The sequence below is a fragment of the Malurus melanocephalus genome, unplaced genomic scaffold (genome assembly GCF_030028575.1).
Source record: "Malurus melanocephalus ecotype Western Australia unplaced genomic scaffold, MMel_1.1 scaffold_6, whole genome shotgun sequence".
In the NCBI taxonomy this organism is placed as follows: Eukaryota; Metazoa; Chordata; class Aves; order Passeriformes; family Maluridae; genus Malurus; species Malurus melanocephalus.
The window spans coordinates 1,740,416-1,757,505 of NW_026623238.1; the positions used below are offsets into that span (position 1 = coordinate 1,740,416).

The window sequence follows — 17,090 nt, forward strand, 5'->3', positions numbered from 1 at the left end:
AAAGCACATGGATACATATTATTTATCCACACCATTTTCTTGAAGAAATCGTGCCACTCCATTTTATGGGTATAACAAATTGTATTCTAACAAGTGAGAAAGAAACTTGGGGACTAAAGGAAAGTTTACATTCTCAATTACAGTTAAGGAAAAGTGCAAAGTGCTTATTGATGGAGTCAAGAACAGGAGAAGTTATTACCACTGTCAGAGAGTTAAATATGCTGTTATTCAGAAGTTGGGGCTTTGGCTTTRAAGTTTCACTTTCACCAAACTGAGGGGAGTACAAGCTGCTTGCAGCCACCTCCACCAGAGCTAAACCCATGGTGCAAGGACATACACACACCTCAGAGGGATCCTAACACATTCACCTGGCTAGAGCATCCATCCATGGACTGAAACAGCAGCTGGACCAAAKATCCAGCTGTGCATCAAACTGGCTTTAGAGAACCCAGATTCCCTCTTTTAGCTAAGCTGCRAGATGGTGAGAGAGAAAACACAATTATGCCCAGAACTGTGGCAGGAGCTCTCCAGGCYGCAGGCTGTGTTTGCTGCAAAGGACTGAGAGGCAGAGAAGGACAGGGGAAAATCATTATGAAGAAGTACAGGAAACAAATTCATTTAAARTATCTATTGAAATTACAAATTAAACTCTTCAATATGATTCAAAGTACAAAACACCACATTAAAAGGCATTCAACAGCTCCTTTATACATCACAGTGTTAGTGGCACAAAATGCACTTACATTTCAAATACATCAACAGAACTATTTTTACACTGGTCAAATACATTATTTATACATATGCATGACTCCTTCATGCTTATCCCTATACAAGTTTAAAATACATCATAATAAAATGATCAAGAAAGGTTCAGTTATGTACCATGTACCTGTACCTAATGTTCCTGGAATTCTTGTAAGATATACACAAATCAAAGCAATAATGAAGACCACAGGACTTTAAACACAAACAGCATGCCTTATTTAGTACAAGTGCATTAGCAATTAAGGGCTGATGCAGGCTTTTTTGATGTCCTTAATATCACTGTCATCAACAACSGTAATTTACTTGTTTTCCTCAGGCTTTTAGATTATGTACGTGAAATGTACAAACTTTGGTTTTAAAAAAGCAAACCTGCACAAAGCTTAATGCATGCTGCACCTCACTGGAATGATAATGGYCTGCATTAAAAATATTTATTCCTATACAGTAAAAGGCCTACAGTAAAAGATRAAATGCACAGAACTTCATTTTAATCTACCTGCCCATAACAATTTTTTAAAAAAAGCACTTCGTATTTTTTTTGACCTATGGATATTTTATCCTGTCAGCTCCATAAATGAGAGCTTTTCACAAATTTTGATTGTTTTTTGCATGTCAGGAGCTCAGCTGTAAGCTGRAAGTTGATCCAGTCAGCTGTCATTTGGGATTTTTCCTAATTTATGCACGACAGTATCTGASGAAAGATCATGCTTCTTAGTACACAGGGGAAAGTATCCTAAATTCATGACATGCCAAAGTCAGTCATAGGAGGCTTCAGGATTAAAGCCAACATGAATGAAACTGAAATATTAACATAAAACTACAGTAATCTTTTATATGTAATTGCTCAYCACAAACTCTTGAAGAGCCTCAAAACCAACAAATTTGCCCTCACAGCCCTCCTGAGCTCAATTCAGTTGAAAGATGGCTAAATTGAGATAAAGTGAGATAAGTGACTTGTCCAATGCCACAGGGGAAAACCCAACGCTACCACCATTGAAGATTATGTGGGCTGTACTTGTGATCTCTCAGGACTGACTTCAGCCCAACTAATGGCAAACYTAGGGAGATGCAAAGCCTTTGGAGTTGGGACTTCACACTGGCTAGACATGACACAATGTGACACCCCAGCAGAATATGATGTACTGTTACAAACTCCACTGAGCACAGCATTCACTAGCAGGCCATTCACTCAAGAGCTGGACTCGATCATTATGGGTCCCTTTCAACTCAGAATATTCTATGATTCTGTGCGAATATAAACCTGCTAAATAATAGCATAACCATAAAAATGCAACAGAAATCATGCTGTGATACTTATTTTTCTGGTGCAAGTCTAAAAAGCCATAGCTKTTGTAACAGATTTTCATTCAAAAAGCAGAAGAAACAAACAAACATTCTCTTTCCCATGGCAGGGGGTTTAAATGTCAAGAGTTCAAAATTATGTATTTACAATTCAGTTTTGGGGTATTAAATGTCACAGTATCAACATAAGCTGTAACATAAAAGCACCCTGAACTTAATGCATCACAACCAAAAGTTGCTACTTTGGAACTAAATCAGCATTAAAAATAACATTAATAATAACTATATTAACAATAACAAAAACAAACAAAAATCCCCGAGAACACAGATGGAATGACATTTAGCAAACCTGAAAACACTAGGTAGGTATTTGGTAAATATATGTAGGTTTATAGTCAATTCCAACAGCTGGGATGTGAAACAAGCTGTGTCATAAAAATCATCAGTAGCAATTCAAGTATGTTGAGAGCAGARATATACTGACAGTTTTCTGATTATATAAAATATTACCTATGAGTATCAATTATGAATCATCATTCAAAAATTCCTGTATTTGCAAAGAACTTATTCCTCTTTCCTTTTTCTTTTAAATCTGGAAATGCATTAATTTTGACATTGATTACTAACTGATCGCACAGCACTTTGGGAAAGTCAAGTTTTGCAATATTTCCACATAAAATCTCTAAGAAAGGCACAGAGAAAATAAACCTCCTCATATCAGGACACTCAATACTGTTCACAGGCCACTGAACCTCTCCAGTTTATGATGACCCCAGTAGGAAAACTGCCACAGCCACAATAYTGCAAAACCCATCAGTGCACCCCCAGTCAGAAAATTAAAACCCATGAAGTCTTTACATCGTATTGTCCAGGGTTTATTTCTCTAGTTGAACAGAATTACAGGGCCAAGGAGGAAAGGCCATAGTTCAAGCTTACCTGCAGGAAGCTGTCCTTTGCAGAAGGGTTTCCATTAATTCTGGACAATGAAGCTATGACTCAGGACAACTCAGGTGCTTTGCTTGGGATGCCTCTGGGAGAGGGACTGAGCTGATGCCAGAGCCAGAGGGAGAAAAGCACTTCCCTGCCCGCTGAACTCAGCAGCACTTCACACACCCCTGGGAGCTGGCAAACAGGGATCAAATGCACTACCCAGACTTCCCTACTGATATTTTTTGAACAACTAAGCAATTTTCAGTAACAAAGATAGCTAAAATGCTAAAAGTACTCAGATAACAAAAGATCTGAACTGTGCATTGCCATAAACAATCTGAAGATATCACAAGGAGTTCAGATTTGCTGGAAATCAGCTATCCTTTTTATTCACATTACAGAAGCCGAACTCATTAATATCAAGCCAAATAAGTGAATTGCAGATAATCTCCACCTCCTAGAGCTAAAATCTGTGATTAGATACAGTCTGAATTTGGATAGCATTAAACTTGGAAGATKAGGGAGGAGAATAGTCTTATAAAAAGAAATTGGCCCTTTTCAAAACTGCACCCTACAATATTTTTATTTAGCAGACAGTGTTAAACAAAAGATAATAAAGAGTAACTTTTTTATGGTTGAGCTATGAAAACATATTCCCAGCCTGTGACAGCAGCCAGAAGAAGATGTATTTAAGGATCTTAAGACATTTTCAGCGTAAAGTTATCCTGGCTTCAAGATATTCATCCATCTCTGTACACTGCTGATGCACAGAAATAAATAATGAAGAAAAAATGCAGTAAAACTTCAGTCCACAAGCCATTCAAAAGAATGTTTTCCTTCAGTACTACAGACATACACATTGTTTCAGGTGCTTCGTATTTCATGGCAAGAAATTCTAATTGGCTTTAAAATCAAAGCAGAATGGTTTTCAACAAAATATTTCTTACGAGAAACCTCAATGATGTAGTATGTTGAATAGCACACTTTACTACCCTGAAAACACAGCACTGAATTCTGCAAAACTATCAAGTGATTAGTTTTCAAATAAAAACTTTTGTCACAGTATTGCTATTAACACAATACACCACATGTCACACAATATTAACTCTGAAAATGGGCTAAGTAGTTTAAATGCAAAGTACAACTTCCACAAATATCCCAGGCATTTTCATATTAACTACAGGGATAACCATGATGTATTTTTATATTTAAAAGGAAAGACTCATTGATAACCCATGAGTCTGYTAAATAATAAAGTTAGTCCTGTATTTTTTAATAATTGCCCTAAAGACAAAAGCAAGCTATCCTGAATTTTCAAAATATTTCAATTGCACAGCTATTTACACATTTGGTTTAAATAGGATTTTATATATATTTATATATATGTATCTATAAAAATATTAAGATACCTGGATTAGAAGTTAWATAGCCCTATAAGTGTAGCAGAACCCTAAACAAGAGCAAAATATAACAGTTCAAAAAAACACTAGTGGTCCTGGGGTAATCAATACCATCAATGCATTTTTAAAAGAAACTTGATTAGATAGCAGGTTTGYGTCACCACTCAACTTTACAGCTTCATCAATTAACTTTAAAATTTAGCTTTTAATCAAACAAACTTTTTGAAGATTTTATAAAATTTGTGGAAGGCAGTAGGACCAATTTTGTCCCTCTGATCCTCTCCAGATTGCAAAAAAGGCATAGGATGGCCTATATGCACCTTACTAATTTTGTTATATTTGAAAAAAATAGGTACTAAAAGGGACATTGTGATGGCTTTAACAAAAATGGATGTGTAATAGTCACACAGAGTTGACTATCTGATTTAAATGATAGGCAACTTAAATATATGTAGGAATAAGACACCAAATTTGGAAGCAAACAGATATGCAGAAGTTTGTATGCTTTTTCAGCTTGATTTGCTGGCGTCATTCAGTACAGTTCCCAGCACGGCAGCACCAACTTTTTGCATTATTTTTAGCAGTATCACTTCTTAATTTCCGATAGCTACCCAGGTCTGTGCTCTCCCTTTAGCACCAAACTTGCCTTCTATTACCCTCCTCGTCTTTTATCAAGTGATCTGTACAACAGTAGTAACAACAGTTCCTGGAATCAAGACTGTGTTAATGAAAAGCAGGATGGGGCAAGTAAGGCTACAGCAATATAAGTGCAAGAGGGAAACATAACAGCAACARTAAAATCAAAACACACGATGTGATGAGTCCAATCTTCTCTCAGTCTAGGTCGGTAGAGGGTCATCATCTCCTTTATTACATTTGCACTTGCAGCACAGAACAAATGGTGTAGCAAGTAGAAGGAAAGGGGAAGCCACCAAAAGCAGGAGACCAAATCCTGCAAAAATGCCTACCACCTGTAAAAGAAAGGGATAGCATTATGTCAGGGATACCATTGTGTAAATTCTGTGTCGGCTGACACCACTGCATCATCTGTGTCCATCAAAAAGACCTCAGCAAATGCCACTGACCTACTCAGAGCCGCCAGAAATCCACCCACGTGTATACTACAGCCAGCTCCTGTGACCAGCAAATGTGAGAGAAAGCAGAGTATGAATGTTCATGTTTTATGGCTACAGTGAGAACTGTGCCACACAGCTGTTTCATCACACAAAGTGATGCAGAGGTTGTTTGCCTTTTTGAGTTTTCCTGTATTTCAAAAAACTAATGAAGTAAATCACTACTTTCTTTTCTTGTTCAAACCTAAATACTAAATATTGGAGTCCAGGTTACAAGAAAGTTAGGACTTGCACTTTCAGGTGCTCCTTTTTTTCCTGGAGAAAGCTTCAAGACCAATTAGTGAAGGTGGAAGTGGCATTAAGAGAAACTGGGAAAGCTTCCACAAAAGCCCCACCAGCATGCACACAAGCTTGGGAATTTCAATCACAGATTACAAACACTATGGACTATAGGAGAACTTTGCATATACAATGGCTTTTTGCAGTCCTGAGGTCATCCTGCTGCTTCAGGGGACAAGATCTAAGTGCATCTTTTTCATTGACATTTATTCAATTTATTCAATCATCTCCTTCCCAGCATGAGGTGACCAYAGATTACCCATCCAGTCAATGTGGCAAGGTAATTTCTAGAGAGCTTGAATTTGGAAAATTATTTTAAAAAMATTCAAGTTGAGCTTAATTGCCTAAAAAAGTTTCCCATTTGCCACAGGCAACTGTAATAGTGATGCTGCAATAATATGCCCACAAATTGTTTGAGAAAATAATTCAGATTTATGCACATGAGAGTGTCTGTGAATAATTTTGAATAATGAGGTCAAGAGTCAAATGCCAATGCAATAGCACAACATAACAGCAGAAGGCAAAATGAAACTGGAGCGCAGCACTCATTAAGGATTCTTCTAGTCAGGGCTAGATATGCCACTTCAGTTAGCCGGCAAATATTAAATTAGCCATGCTATAGATGGGACGATGCAGTAGCACTTTTGCTGGCCACGGATAATTTGGCGCTGATGATCTCGCACAWGGCTCTGGGGTGGCGCTGCTGCGGSARTTCGGGCGGGTGGGAGCGCCGTGCAGCCGCGGGAGATGGCGCTGTGCGACAGCGTTCCCGGCGCACTCCCACGCACCGTGATCCGGCACTCCTGCTGCCCAGCCGCGAAAAGCTCAAACTGCCTGGCCCTAACAATTTTATTTATTCCCAGCAGCAATTTCTTTTTCAGCTTCAGAGGTGAGCACGTTTTATAACTCATTCTCTTTTCTTTTTTTTTTTTTTTTTTTTTTTTTGCTGGTGCTGACAATCTGATGCCACTTCTACTAATCTTTGCATTTATTTCCCAGAAACAAAGCTAAATTCTCATCTTTAAAAAACATGAGCTGCAACTATTCTCATGCTGCTCTCTGAAGYCCAGGCTGAGTGCACTGGTCAGACAGAACCAAGCTAGAAGTTAGCAATTTAGTGGACCAGACYGATGACTGGTAATTATTATAAAACATCTATTTACACCTTCCTTTCAGCCTCAATATGCCATGAAAGAAATCATCAAGTTTCGGTGGTTTCGTTTTGCTGGTTTTTGTGTGGCTTTGTGCGTGTGTGTGGGGAAGTGGGTTGTTTACTTTCACATAAAACTGCCTGCTGAGTATTACTTACTTACTTTTTATTTGTTCTTTTTCTTCTGAAGAAATTGCTACCCTATTAGGCACCAAGCCATATTCTGTGGCCAAAACAAATATTTTTTTAAACCTACAAACAACAAACCAAAGACTCACCTCAGTTTGCTTTGGATAAATCTAAGAAGAAACTAAACAACTTACTCAGGGTCAACATAAGGAAACAATTGCAGTGTTGATTTGGCTTCAGTGGGTTTAGCAGAATTATATCCTGACTAGTAATGAATTATCACCTTCTTTATCAACAATGACCAGATCATCAAACATTCTGTGTATCAAACATATTTGCACAAACTACCGTGGCTTAGAACAGATTTCAAATATCAGATCAATCACCTCATAATACAGGTTTACCAAGTAAGCTTAATGTACCCACACACTTCCTGAGATACCATAGGCTAATCCAAGCAAAACCCAGTCTATAGACACTCAGTGGTGTATGTGGAAAGAGAGGCGTGAGAGCCTTCTCCTTTTATTTCAGTTTAACTGTTTATCTGTACTTGATTATTATTCCACAGACTTCRGGTTTATGCTCAAATGGAAAGAAATCTGTACTTCAAGAAAAGTGCCTCATCTCTCGCTAAGGTAGCTTTTTACAGACACACAGTTAATTTAGGAAGAGATGACTCAGATACRCAGATGTCCCCATATCTCTGAAGTGACTGTAAAGGCAGTAGATTGGACCAAGTCACACATTAGCATTTATACTGCATGCATCAAAGTGCTGCAGAGAGCTCTTTTATTACCAGCATTCCTGCTGAGTCTAGCAACACTGAATCTAGACCACAAGAGGTATTCCTACACTGTCTGCAATTGTCAATTTAAATCTGTGCTTGAAACTACTGAAAAGCCTTCAGGTTACTTTCTACCCAMCCTACAGGAATAAGTCAGATAGAGTCCATAGCAAGATAATGACTATATTCAGGTTAATTCCTTTCCAGTTCTGGATCCAGGGCTGAAGATACCTTACAGGAAGAGCTTCCCTGTAAATAATACTGACAGTGGCAACYTAGCTCGTCCTCCAAGTTCAGTGAGAACATATCTGGACTGACACTGAACTGCCTCTGCAAACATACCTTTCCTGGGTCTCAGTGGCATTTTGCCAAGAAGGGTCTTCTCCAGGAGAGCTAATTGTTCCACTCCAAGCAATTGCCCTCTTTATTTCTGCTATGAAAATCAGTTACAATTTGGCACAGAATTTTACTCTAAGGTGTTAAAATGAGGCACTATGACAGCAGTAGATCTGTAGAGAGCTTTTAAAGATCTGAGCTTTACCTGTGTCCTGTGCCAGATAACAGATGCCCTGGAGTGCCCCAGCTTGTTTCGACAAGGTCCTTTGTCATAATGTATAAGGAGAAAATCATCCTACAAAACATTAAATGAGAAGGGAGGCAATAAACAGAAGTTCTTCAACATAATGTTCCTRACAACATAAACATAGGAATCATACAGGAAGATAAAAGCAAGCAGATATGGCCATGTCCATCACTTCCAAAGTGCTTTGTTCACAGTTAGGTGTCTTCACAAACATGTTTGTTTARCATGTTTTATAGATATGTTATGAATTCTTCTCCCAAAGGGTTTTAAGCTGCATATTTAAATGCTAGCCTGAAKTTTAGCAAGAGAATCCAAGAAAATAAGCTGACCATTGCATGTATTTTACACACATACAGAAAGAGCAARGGAAACGCAGTACTTGTACTTCAGACTTCTCAAAGCTGGTTCCTTTAACTAACTGAGGAACAGAAAGACAATACAGATTTTTGAGATATTATGTCCCTATCAGTCCTGTCAGCCTCTCACAAACTAGCCAAGACAGCAGACCTARTTCCAAGGAACACTGCTTTTTTATCTGTGAGAGCATGTGGGAAGTCTGTGACTTCAGGACTGTTAGAAAAGTATTCAAATGGGACAACCACAGGATTTGAATAGTCAGAGTAGCTTTCAGGAACCTAATTTCCTTTGCTATTGTTAACAATGTTACAAAGTACAACTGATGACATGGAAACAGATGTTGTGTATTGTATACACTCTGATCCGTGGGCATGATAACAGGCTGATTTTAAAAAATATATAAACATATGACAGCAGCAGCTTATAGACCAATAAATTCCTGGTGTTGGGAGAACATTGTATTCTTTCTCCTATGTCAGATCTATTTCTTGTCCCACAAAATACAATKAATGGTAAACAAATCTGACTGCTGGTGACATACAACATCTAGTTTGTTAAACTTCCTCAAACTAGGAGCATTGCAACTCTCATAATGTATCTCCTTTAAGAAGGGCAACATTGAAAAGTCAGTACTGGAAAATAAAAAGCAATCATCCCTCCCCAAGTTAGTTGCCATGTAAAGATTGCAAAGAGATTGTTGTCAAAAAAATTTTACTCTTCAGTAATTATTTACTGACTCACAGAGACCAAATGCTAAGTTCACACAGGTCAGACAAGTAAAACAGAGGATACAAATTGCATCAAATTCCCAGCACCATCTCTGGTGAGCTTCTGCCAGACGCTAGTGAGCAGTTTATTTAATTGATTAAAGAGACAGTTGGATGGCAAAGAAATGAACTTCTAAGCTTCTGAGAGCCAGGTCGCATGGCATGTACTCACATCAAGAGATTCCAGACAGTACCAGCAAAAGGCATGTTTGCAATTCTTACACATCATTTGGGCACAGCCTTCATCTCGTTCAATGTAAACTTTACACTTTGGACAGCGTTTGATTGGAGCATCATCGTCTTCCATTTTAAAAACTGAACTGTGGGAATGAGTGAGAAATTAGTAAAGTGTGTGGCAATGTCAGTTTAGAGAAGAATGTCTAAGAACTGTGCTACAAATCCAAACCTGCTTTTTTGTTTAAAAAAGAAATTGCTAGAGATTCAGTTATTCAAGTGAGTTTTATTATTCAGCATCACAGGATACACTACTTTTCAAATATATCTCTAGAAAAGGATGTTTAATGACTACAATGTCTACATAAAGCTGTTTTTGTTATCTAGTGATACTAATAGATATTAAATAGTTTTCTCCTGTAACATATCAGGTGAGCACCATTTAGCTYATACCTAAATGTTTTGTACATCTAGATAATTTTGCTTTTTTCTCCTTTCTTTCTCAGATGAAGAAACAATCCCTTAATGGCACAATAACCCCAGACCACATTCCTTTAGATTGGGGCACCAGGCATAGATTACTTGTCTCTGCCCTCCTTGAGGATCCTCCCTAGGAGTCTTCCTCCAAATCAAGAACCCTAAGGTTTTGGTGCATGTCATTCTTTCTGTTAAACTTTTCTCTGTTGACAGAGTCCTAACAAGTCACTGTTCATGAGTTAGGGTCAGCACTGACTCTTCTTGTCTTGCATAACTGTGCAAAACCACAGGTGTCCCCTCATACAATGAGCACAACACACAGGAATGTTGAACAGTGGACCAATATTTATTTCCCTTGAGTRGCTTTCTACAGTATGCAGGTTTTACACTCACTGACAACTAAAATGTACCTTTAAATGACAGTTCCTGCAGCAACTGCCAGTGTGAGATTCAAGAATGACTGATGGGGAATCAACGATTTGCTGGAAAATGGGACTGATGRTTGATTGATTTGCCCAAAAGCAGAATGAAAGGACACACAGTAATTACTAACACTAAGGGCAACTGCATTAGAGAAAAATGCTTTGTATACATAAAATGTACATGAAACTCCAAATGCTGCTACCAGGCACATTCTGCTCCAGAGTAATGAAGAAACTTTCTTCTTTTACTCAGGAGGAAAAAAAAAATGAAGCGTGAAATAAAAAGTAAAAGCAACCTAAGCAACACTAAACAAAAATAGATAAAGTTTGTCACCTTGCCATGAAATTTAGCAACCTTCAGTTTTCGTCAAGTACACACAAAAGCATGTGCAAAAGTCAGTGTATTTGATCAGGAACTCATCATGACAGCACCCYAGCTAGTCATCCTGTTACAGCAAAGCTTCAATGAAGACAGGTTATGAGTAACTAAGTCTAAGGCTGGGCAGAGCTTTAATGATGCCTTGGAGTGCCAACACTATCTTTGAAAAAGCTCAAACATGAAGTGGAACACATGCATAACAACCTTTCTAATTCAGTGGCTGCAGTTTGTCACAAGAGACCCCTTGAAACAGAACTTAAGATCATTGGCCAAATGTGCATCAATGGGGATGACTGACAGGGTACCCAAAAAATCACTGTCTAGCATGATGTTACTGACTCTCACCCTGTCCAGGAGAGCAGCAGTAACAAGGCCATCTCTCAAGGGAAGCTGATGAGGTCCCTGGATGTCATATTTTCCCCATTGGGGCAAAAGGCCAAAGGCTCAAGCAGCTCCTTTGTGCTTTTCTGGGAATGGCAGCAAAGAGCRAGGCTGCCAAGAGCTACTCAGTTTTAGAATACAGCATTAAAAGAACAGGAATGACTAAGTGAAGGAAACAGCTTTAGAACAAAACATCAGGAAAATGCCTCTTTACTATTCATAATGCGATTTGCTCAACTATTGAGTGTTTAGCTTCTAAATACTTGATCTTTTGCAATATCTTACCTTGTTTCTCCTGGCAGAAAAGAGATTGGCATGTTCTCTGGACAGCCTTGACCTGGATGCCAATTAGATTTGCAAGCAGAGCAGAACTCAATGTCACACGCTTTGCACTGGACCAGTTGMGGGTCCTGTGGGCTTGATTCCTGGAGCTGGCAGACTGCCTGGCAAGTAGAGGATGGACACCAAGTCCGGCATGGATCCAAAAGCACTTCTGCAAAGGGACATAAAAGAACCAAATTCAAAGGCAGATACAAGATCAGTCTTCCATAACAATGCATTCCAGCTGAGGCTGACTRGCAGGGCATTTGAAGACACAAATTTTCAAAAGGAGCTTTTTAATTTATGCGACCCACTTTGACATAAATCTGGCCTGCTTTGCAAACAGGCACCAAACTAAAGTGAGTTCCATGAGTCTCAGTTAATTACCCACTTTCATTCATTGAACYAAACTTGTTCTGAGAATGAAGTGTGTTTTTTTCAGTTGTACTTCAAGTTCAGTACAGTGTATACTATGCAGTAAAACCCACCAGAAAGTCTTTTTACTAGCCTTGTCCAGTAGGAACCTATTTCAAGCTGACCTCTACCCCAATGTAACCATGTGATTAACAACAGCATAAGACACAGTTTCATCCCTTTCTTGGAGGCTCCTAACAGGTAAGTTATTTCATGTTTCAAAGCCTACTGAAGGCAATAAAAATGTGCCAATGACTGCAGTGGTTTCTAGGCTGAGTCCTGCCCTCAGCAAAACCTTACTGTAGGTTCCCTATGGCCACACCATTCCAAAKCTCCCTAGGCACACAGTCAGCTTGGGTTCTTAACATGTTCATACCATTACACTCAGAACTGTTCATTAATTCTGTACCAAATACCAGCCCAGGAGAAAATGCTGGCTCTGTGAAAGTGGTCAGCATTCTTCCCCAGCCCCTACAGTACTAGCAGTCATCTTAAACAGCAAAGCTTGAAATAGAAGTCACTCCCTTCCTTAGTTATTTAGGAATATAATACATGGCAATTTTCTTTCCTTAGYTTATTCCCAGAGTACTGCTTTTCTGGGAATCATGCAGGCAAGAACAGAAACAATTACTTTTTAGGTTTTAGGGCTTTTTTTTTCTGCTGACCATGCAATTAATGCACAATGCTACTGCATGAACATGTGTAGTCAAGACTCTGATTTATAGGATTGCTCTGGAACATTCCCACAGCCTTCAATGGGTAGTGTWACATGTGTTACCTCTTTCAAACTGTAGCTTCTTATACCTTTGCATGATTTCTGATGCAACCATGCACTCAATCTGTTAAAACAAGGAAAAGAAGAAAAATTTCCAATTAGGAACAGCAATAATCTAAGTAATTTTAAACAGAGTCCAAATATTTGATCTTTGAAGAATTAACAAAAACATATGTTGCTAACAATGGAAGCTGTAACATAAAGAGCAAGACACATTTGAACATCCTGTAATAGAAATAAAACATCCTATTTGCAGGAAAAGTGTACCCACCTCATTTTCTTGCAGATGACCWCGCTTTGGGCAGGCAGCATCAGGGCAGCTGATTGCTGTTTCTAGACCTTCTTTGATCAGAAGTTCCACATACTGTTTTAGGCACTGTAAGAGAGCCAAACACTGAGTAAACTATTCTGCCAAGGACAAATCACCTAGCATTTTAACAAGCTTTCATCTGAAAATCTGTAGAACTCAAACTTTCAAAAACCAGGTATTACTGTGTCCCTTTTATAGCCATTCATACTTTTGCCACAGTTATACCTTTAAGCAGAAAACAGCAATTCATTTCCCCATCAAATCATAGAATCATYTAGTTTGAAAAAGGCCTCTAAGATCACTTAAACCAAAATTAACTAAATAACTCTTCATCAATTTAAAATATGCAGCMAATTCAAAAATAAAAATGGGGAAAGCCCACATCAAACAGGAAACAGAGGGCCAAAAATAATAAAATACCTTCAAGATATAATTAGAAAACCATACTCAAAAGATCTTTGTGTGACTGGAAGCCACAACATAGCTTAGTAARCAGTAATTCCCCATAGACAGATATCTGTCAAGCATACTAGAGCACRAAGAGAGTTGTGCATCTTGCCATCTATTCTTGGAAAATAACTATCTCAACTTCACGATTAAAGAAGTACCTTTTCCACAGAAAGGAAAAATGTGAGAATTAGGACTCCCCAAAGAACTACGGTTTCCATGGGGACCAAGTAATAAATATTGRTAATACTAATACTTTTCTCCCCTAGCAACCACAGCATTTTACCCAACTCATAACTGAAAATGTAGCCTCTAACACAGCAGTGCACAGCGTGGCTATCAACAAAGCGGAGAAGAAAAGTGAGTAATTTTGACCAAGGGCAAATTAAGATCAACCCTTGTTATTCTTGAAGAGCAACCACTCCCCTCCACCTCCATCCTTCCCACATCAAGGTGAAAGCTAATGCATAGGTGTCTGTTGGGAAGCAAGGGACTGATATAGAGATCCTCATACCATGTATACTTCTCATACCATGTAACTTCTACCAGCCCAACACTACACAGAAGGATTAAGTGAGGGTCTGCTTCACAGCAGATAGGGGATGGGTCACCCTGTGGTGTTCTCACCCTGCYTGTGAGCTCAGCTGGCACAAGCAAACTGGAGACAATTACAGAATGAGGCCCCTAACTATCTGTTAGCAGATGTGTGAATAAAGAGTGAGGCTAGACCAGCAGCAGAGCGAAATGAAGATATGAAACCAGCTCAGCATACAGCTGTGTGGGAGGAGAGAAGGATTACACACTGCAGCAAACTGGCAAAACAAGGATTTCAGTTACCATTTCCAGACATTTGCAAAAGGTATGCAGCTGCTGACTCACCAGCAGCCTGGGGAGCCACAGGGCTGCACTGACCTTGCCAAGGCTGGTGCCTAACATCAGGTCAGAGCAGAAAACTGCTTCTCCCAAACTGCTTCTTCCTTCACCTCATGTCATCAAACAGCCCATCAACAAGCACCTTGCAGCCTAACCCTTAGGCATGTGGCTTGTAGCTGTCAAAGATCAGACTTCAAACTTCTTTTTCTCTTCTGTCTCTCAGTTTGTCTAATCAGCTCCTTTCAGACACCTCTATCAACAAWCATATAACAAATTATTCTAGATTTCACCTCTTGCAGCTTGATTGCAGCAAAGACTTCCTGCCCACACAATCTCTGCTGCTCTGGTCKACAGCACTTCTGGTGGCAACTTGCCACCATCTTGAGAGCACAACAAATCACTTCTGTTAGAGTCCGCTTTCCTACTTATTAGAGAAAGCAGGTCAATTTTTTGGAAGAGAAAAATAGAGATCAGATAGYTGACGTTTATAAAATTTTCAACGGTGCAAAGAAATCCATGTGTGAYAGACTACATATAGCCTTTGTCTTCTTCAGTAGGGATTTAATGAGGAAAACTGTTCACTTTGCAGAAGGCTTCCAAGCCTTCMCCTGGAGCTCTGCAGGGTGGGTGGTGGAACATCTCACCTATCAGCAACCACCACAGGCTGAGTTCTGCAAGGCCCAGATCCTAAGTTGTATACCTTGGCAAGCTGTGATTTAATCTGTAGTAAGGTATTAGTGCTACTAYGATGACACTGCTGGCTCTTCCCTTTCCTCTCCATTTGCAGACACCAAGTGTGGATWAAAATGAAAATGCATACATTTTTAATGCCAGCACTTAGCACTTATAGAAAGCACTTTTCAAGCTGAATGAGCTTTGCTATCATTAATCATTAATGTGGCTAATTCTCCTCCTCAACCTGTTTAGGACCATTGCCAAAGCCTATTAGATTTGCTTCCCTCTCCTCTCGTCTTCCAAGAAATGACCCAGTTCATTCCTGTCATGAGCAGTGTCCATTGCCTTTCCCTTCCCCTGATGTGGCATTGGACCCGGACTCTCAAAATCAGCACAGCCAAGAGCACTTCTCACACTTCACCTTCTGAGAAATGCCTCAAGACCACGAAGTATTGCTGGAAAAGAGGCAGAGGGAAAAAAAAACCCTATCCACTCCAGACTCCCCTGAGACTTCTCGGGTGGAGAACGAGTAACCCAAAGCAGTCACAAGAGAATTTGATGCACAGAGTACCTATGGCTTCTCTTGAGAGCAGACACAAGGTGTTTAACTTGTATCAGACTGGCTACCAGTACCAGAAATGCAGCAGCATGCAAGCAAAACAACACAGAGGGATTAGGTATTCAATCACATACTATGAAAAACTAATTGTAAAACAATTACAAAAAGATAACAAATTTCTGCTCCTTTTCTATGCAACTTGATTCAGTGCTGGAAGAAAGAATCTTCATAGCCTTTCCATTAAGGGAATGAAGTACTGTATAGCATAAACAAAAAATGTGGGAGTTAAGTCACCCCAAACAACATTCAAAATTAACTGTATTACATAACTTTTCTCAGAAAAAAAACAGGATCTGAAATTAGATACCTAAGGGCTGAGATTGGAGTAMGGTCACAAGAGTACAGTGACCCTTTTAAAATGAATATGCTGAGGAACATCTTTATTATTCCTCAAATGGATAGGGGTCAATTGAAAGTTGCTATTATTTAAGAAATACTTTTATCAAATTCCACTTGTTTCCTTCTTTCTTTAACTTCCTCCCCACCTTTTTATTTCAGTAATGAAATAATTAAATATTATTTAAGTAAATAATTCTTGGAAATACTCCAAACCTATCAAAACCTGATTTGAAGTRTACATTTCTGCTTTATACACTATATTACAATTGTTAGGCAAGTTATTCTGTTTTATATTGCAATTGTAACAAGCAAGCAGGTACTTGTAGCAGCTTCAATTTCTCTCCAGCATTCATTCTCTCAGCACACCAAAYAGGGGAGGAAAAGAATCTTTATTTTATGGTGGCAGTTTAGGACACTTCTAAGGTTGTTTGGGTTCCTTAACTCTACAGATCTACACCTTGGCATTTCATTTTCAATGGCATGAATGTTACATAGGGAGCTCTCTAAAAACAGTAATTTAACTCTGGCCATTCCCCACAGACAGAGGAAAGCAAAGCACTGCACAACATGTGTTTTACACAAACTATATGTAGGCTACATACAGCACATACATGTAAAACACATATATAAACTATAAATAATGTTTTTTATAAAGATTATGTGAAATGAAGGTCAAGGTACATCCCATGCCCCAGTTGCCGCTAAGATCCATCAGAAGAGACCAGTYAGCTCCCTTGAGCAGCGCTCGTGCATTGTTTCCTCTGCATCCTTGTGCAACCCTGCTCTATCTTCTTTCATCASTSTTGTCCTTTCTGATGTGTGGATGACATTTTCTGTCCCCTGGTAATCCATGAATCCCACTGGCATTTGCTGTCCCCATGACAAAGGGCAGGAGCACATCCACT

General features: G+C 39.0%; 1 protein-coding gene across 4 annotated transcripts in view; it reads right to left on the reverse strand.

Moving 5' to 3' along the window:
- Window positions 1–605: 605 nt before the first annotated feature.
- RNF144A (ring finger protein 144A) overlaps window positions 606–17,090 on the reverse strand; it is a 64,311-nt gene continuing 47,826 nt past the window's right edge. For all 4 annotated transcript variants that reach the window (XM_057371670.1, XM_057371652.1, XM_057371645.1 and 1 more), the window contains 6 exons: window positions 13,194–13,298; window positions 12,926–12,986; window positions 11,698–11,905; window positions 9,752–9,899; window positions 8,414–8,503; window positions 606–5,368 (listed from right to left, as the gene is read on the reverse strand). In XM_057371670.1, the coding sequence (XP_057227653.1) occupies window positions 5,237–5,368; window positions 8,414–8,503; window positions 9,752–9,899; window positions 11,698–11,905; window positions 12,926–12,986; window positions 13,194–13,298 (744 nt within the window). In that variant the 3' untranslated portion in view covers window positions 606–5,236. The remainder of the gene's footprint in view (window positions 5,369–8,413; window positions 8,504–9,751; window positions 9,900–11,697; window positions 11,906–12,925; window positions 12,987–13,193; window positions 13,299–17,090) is intronic.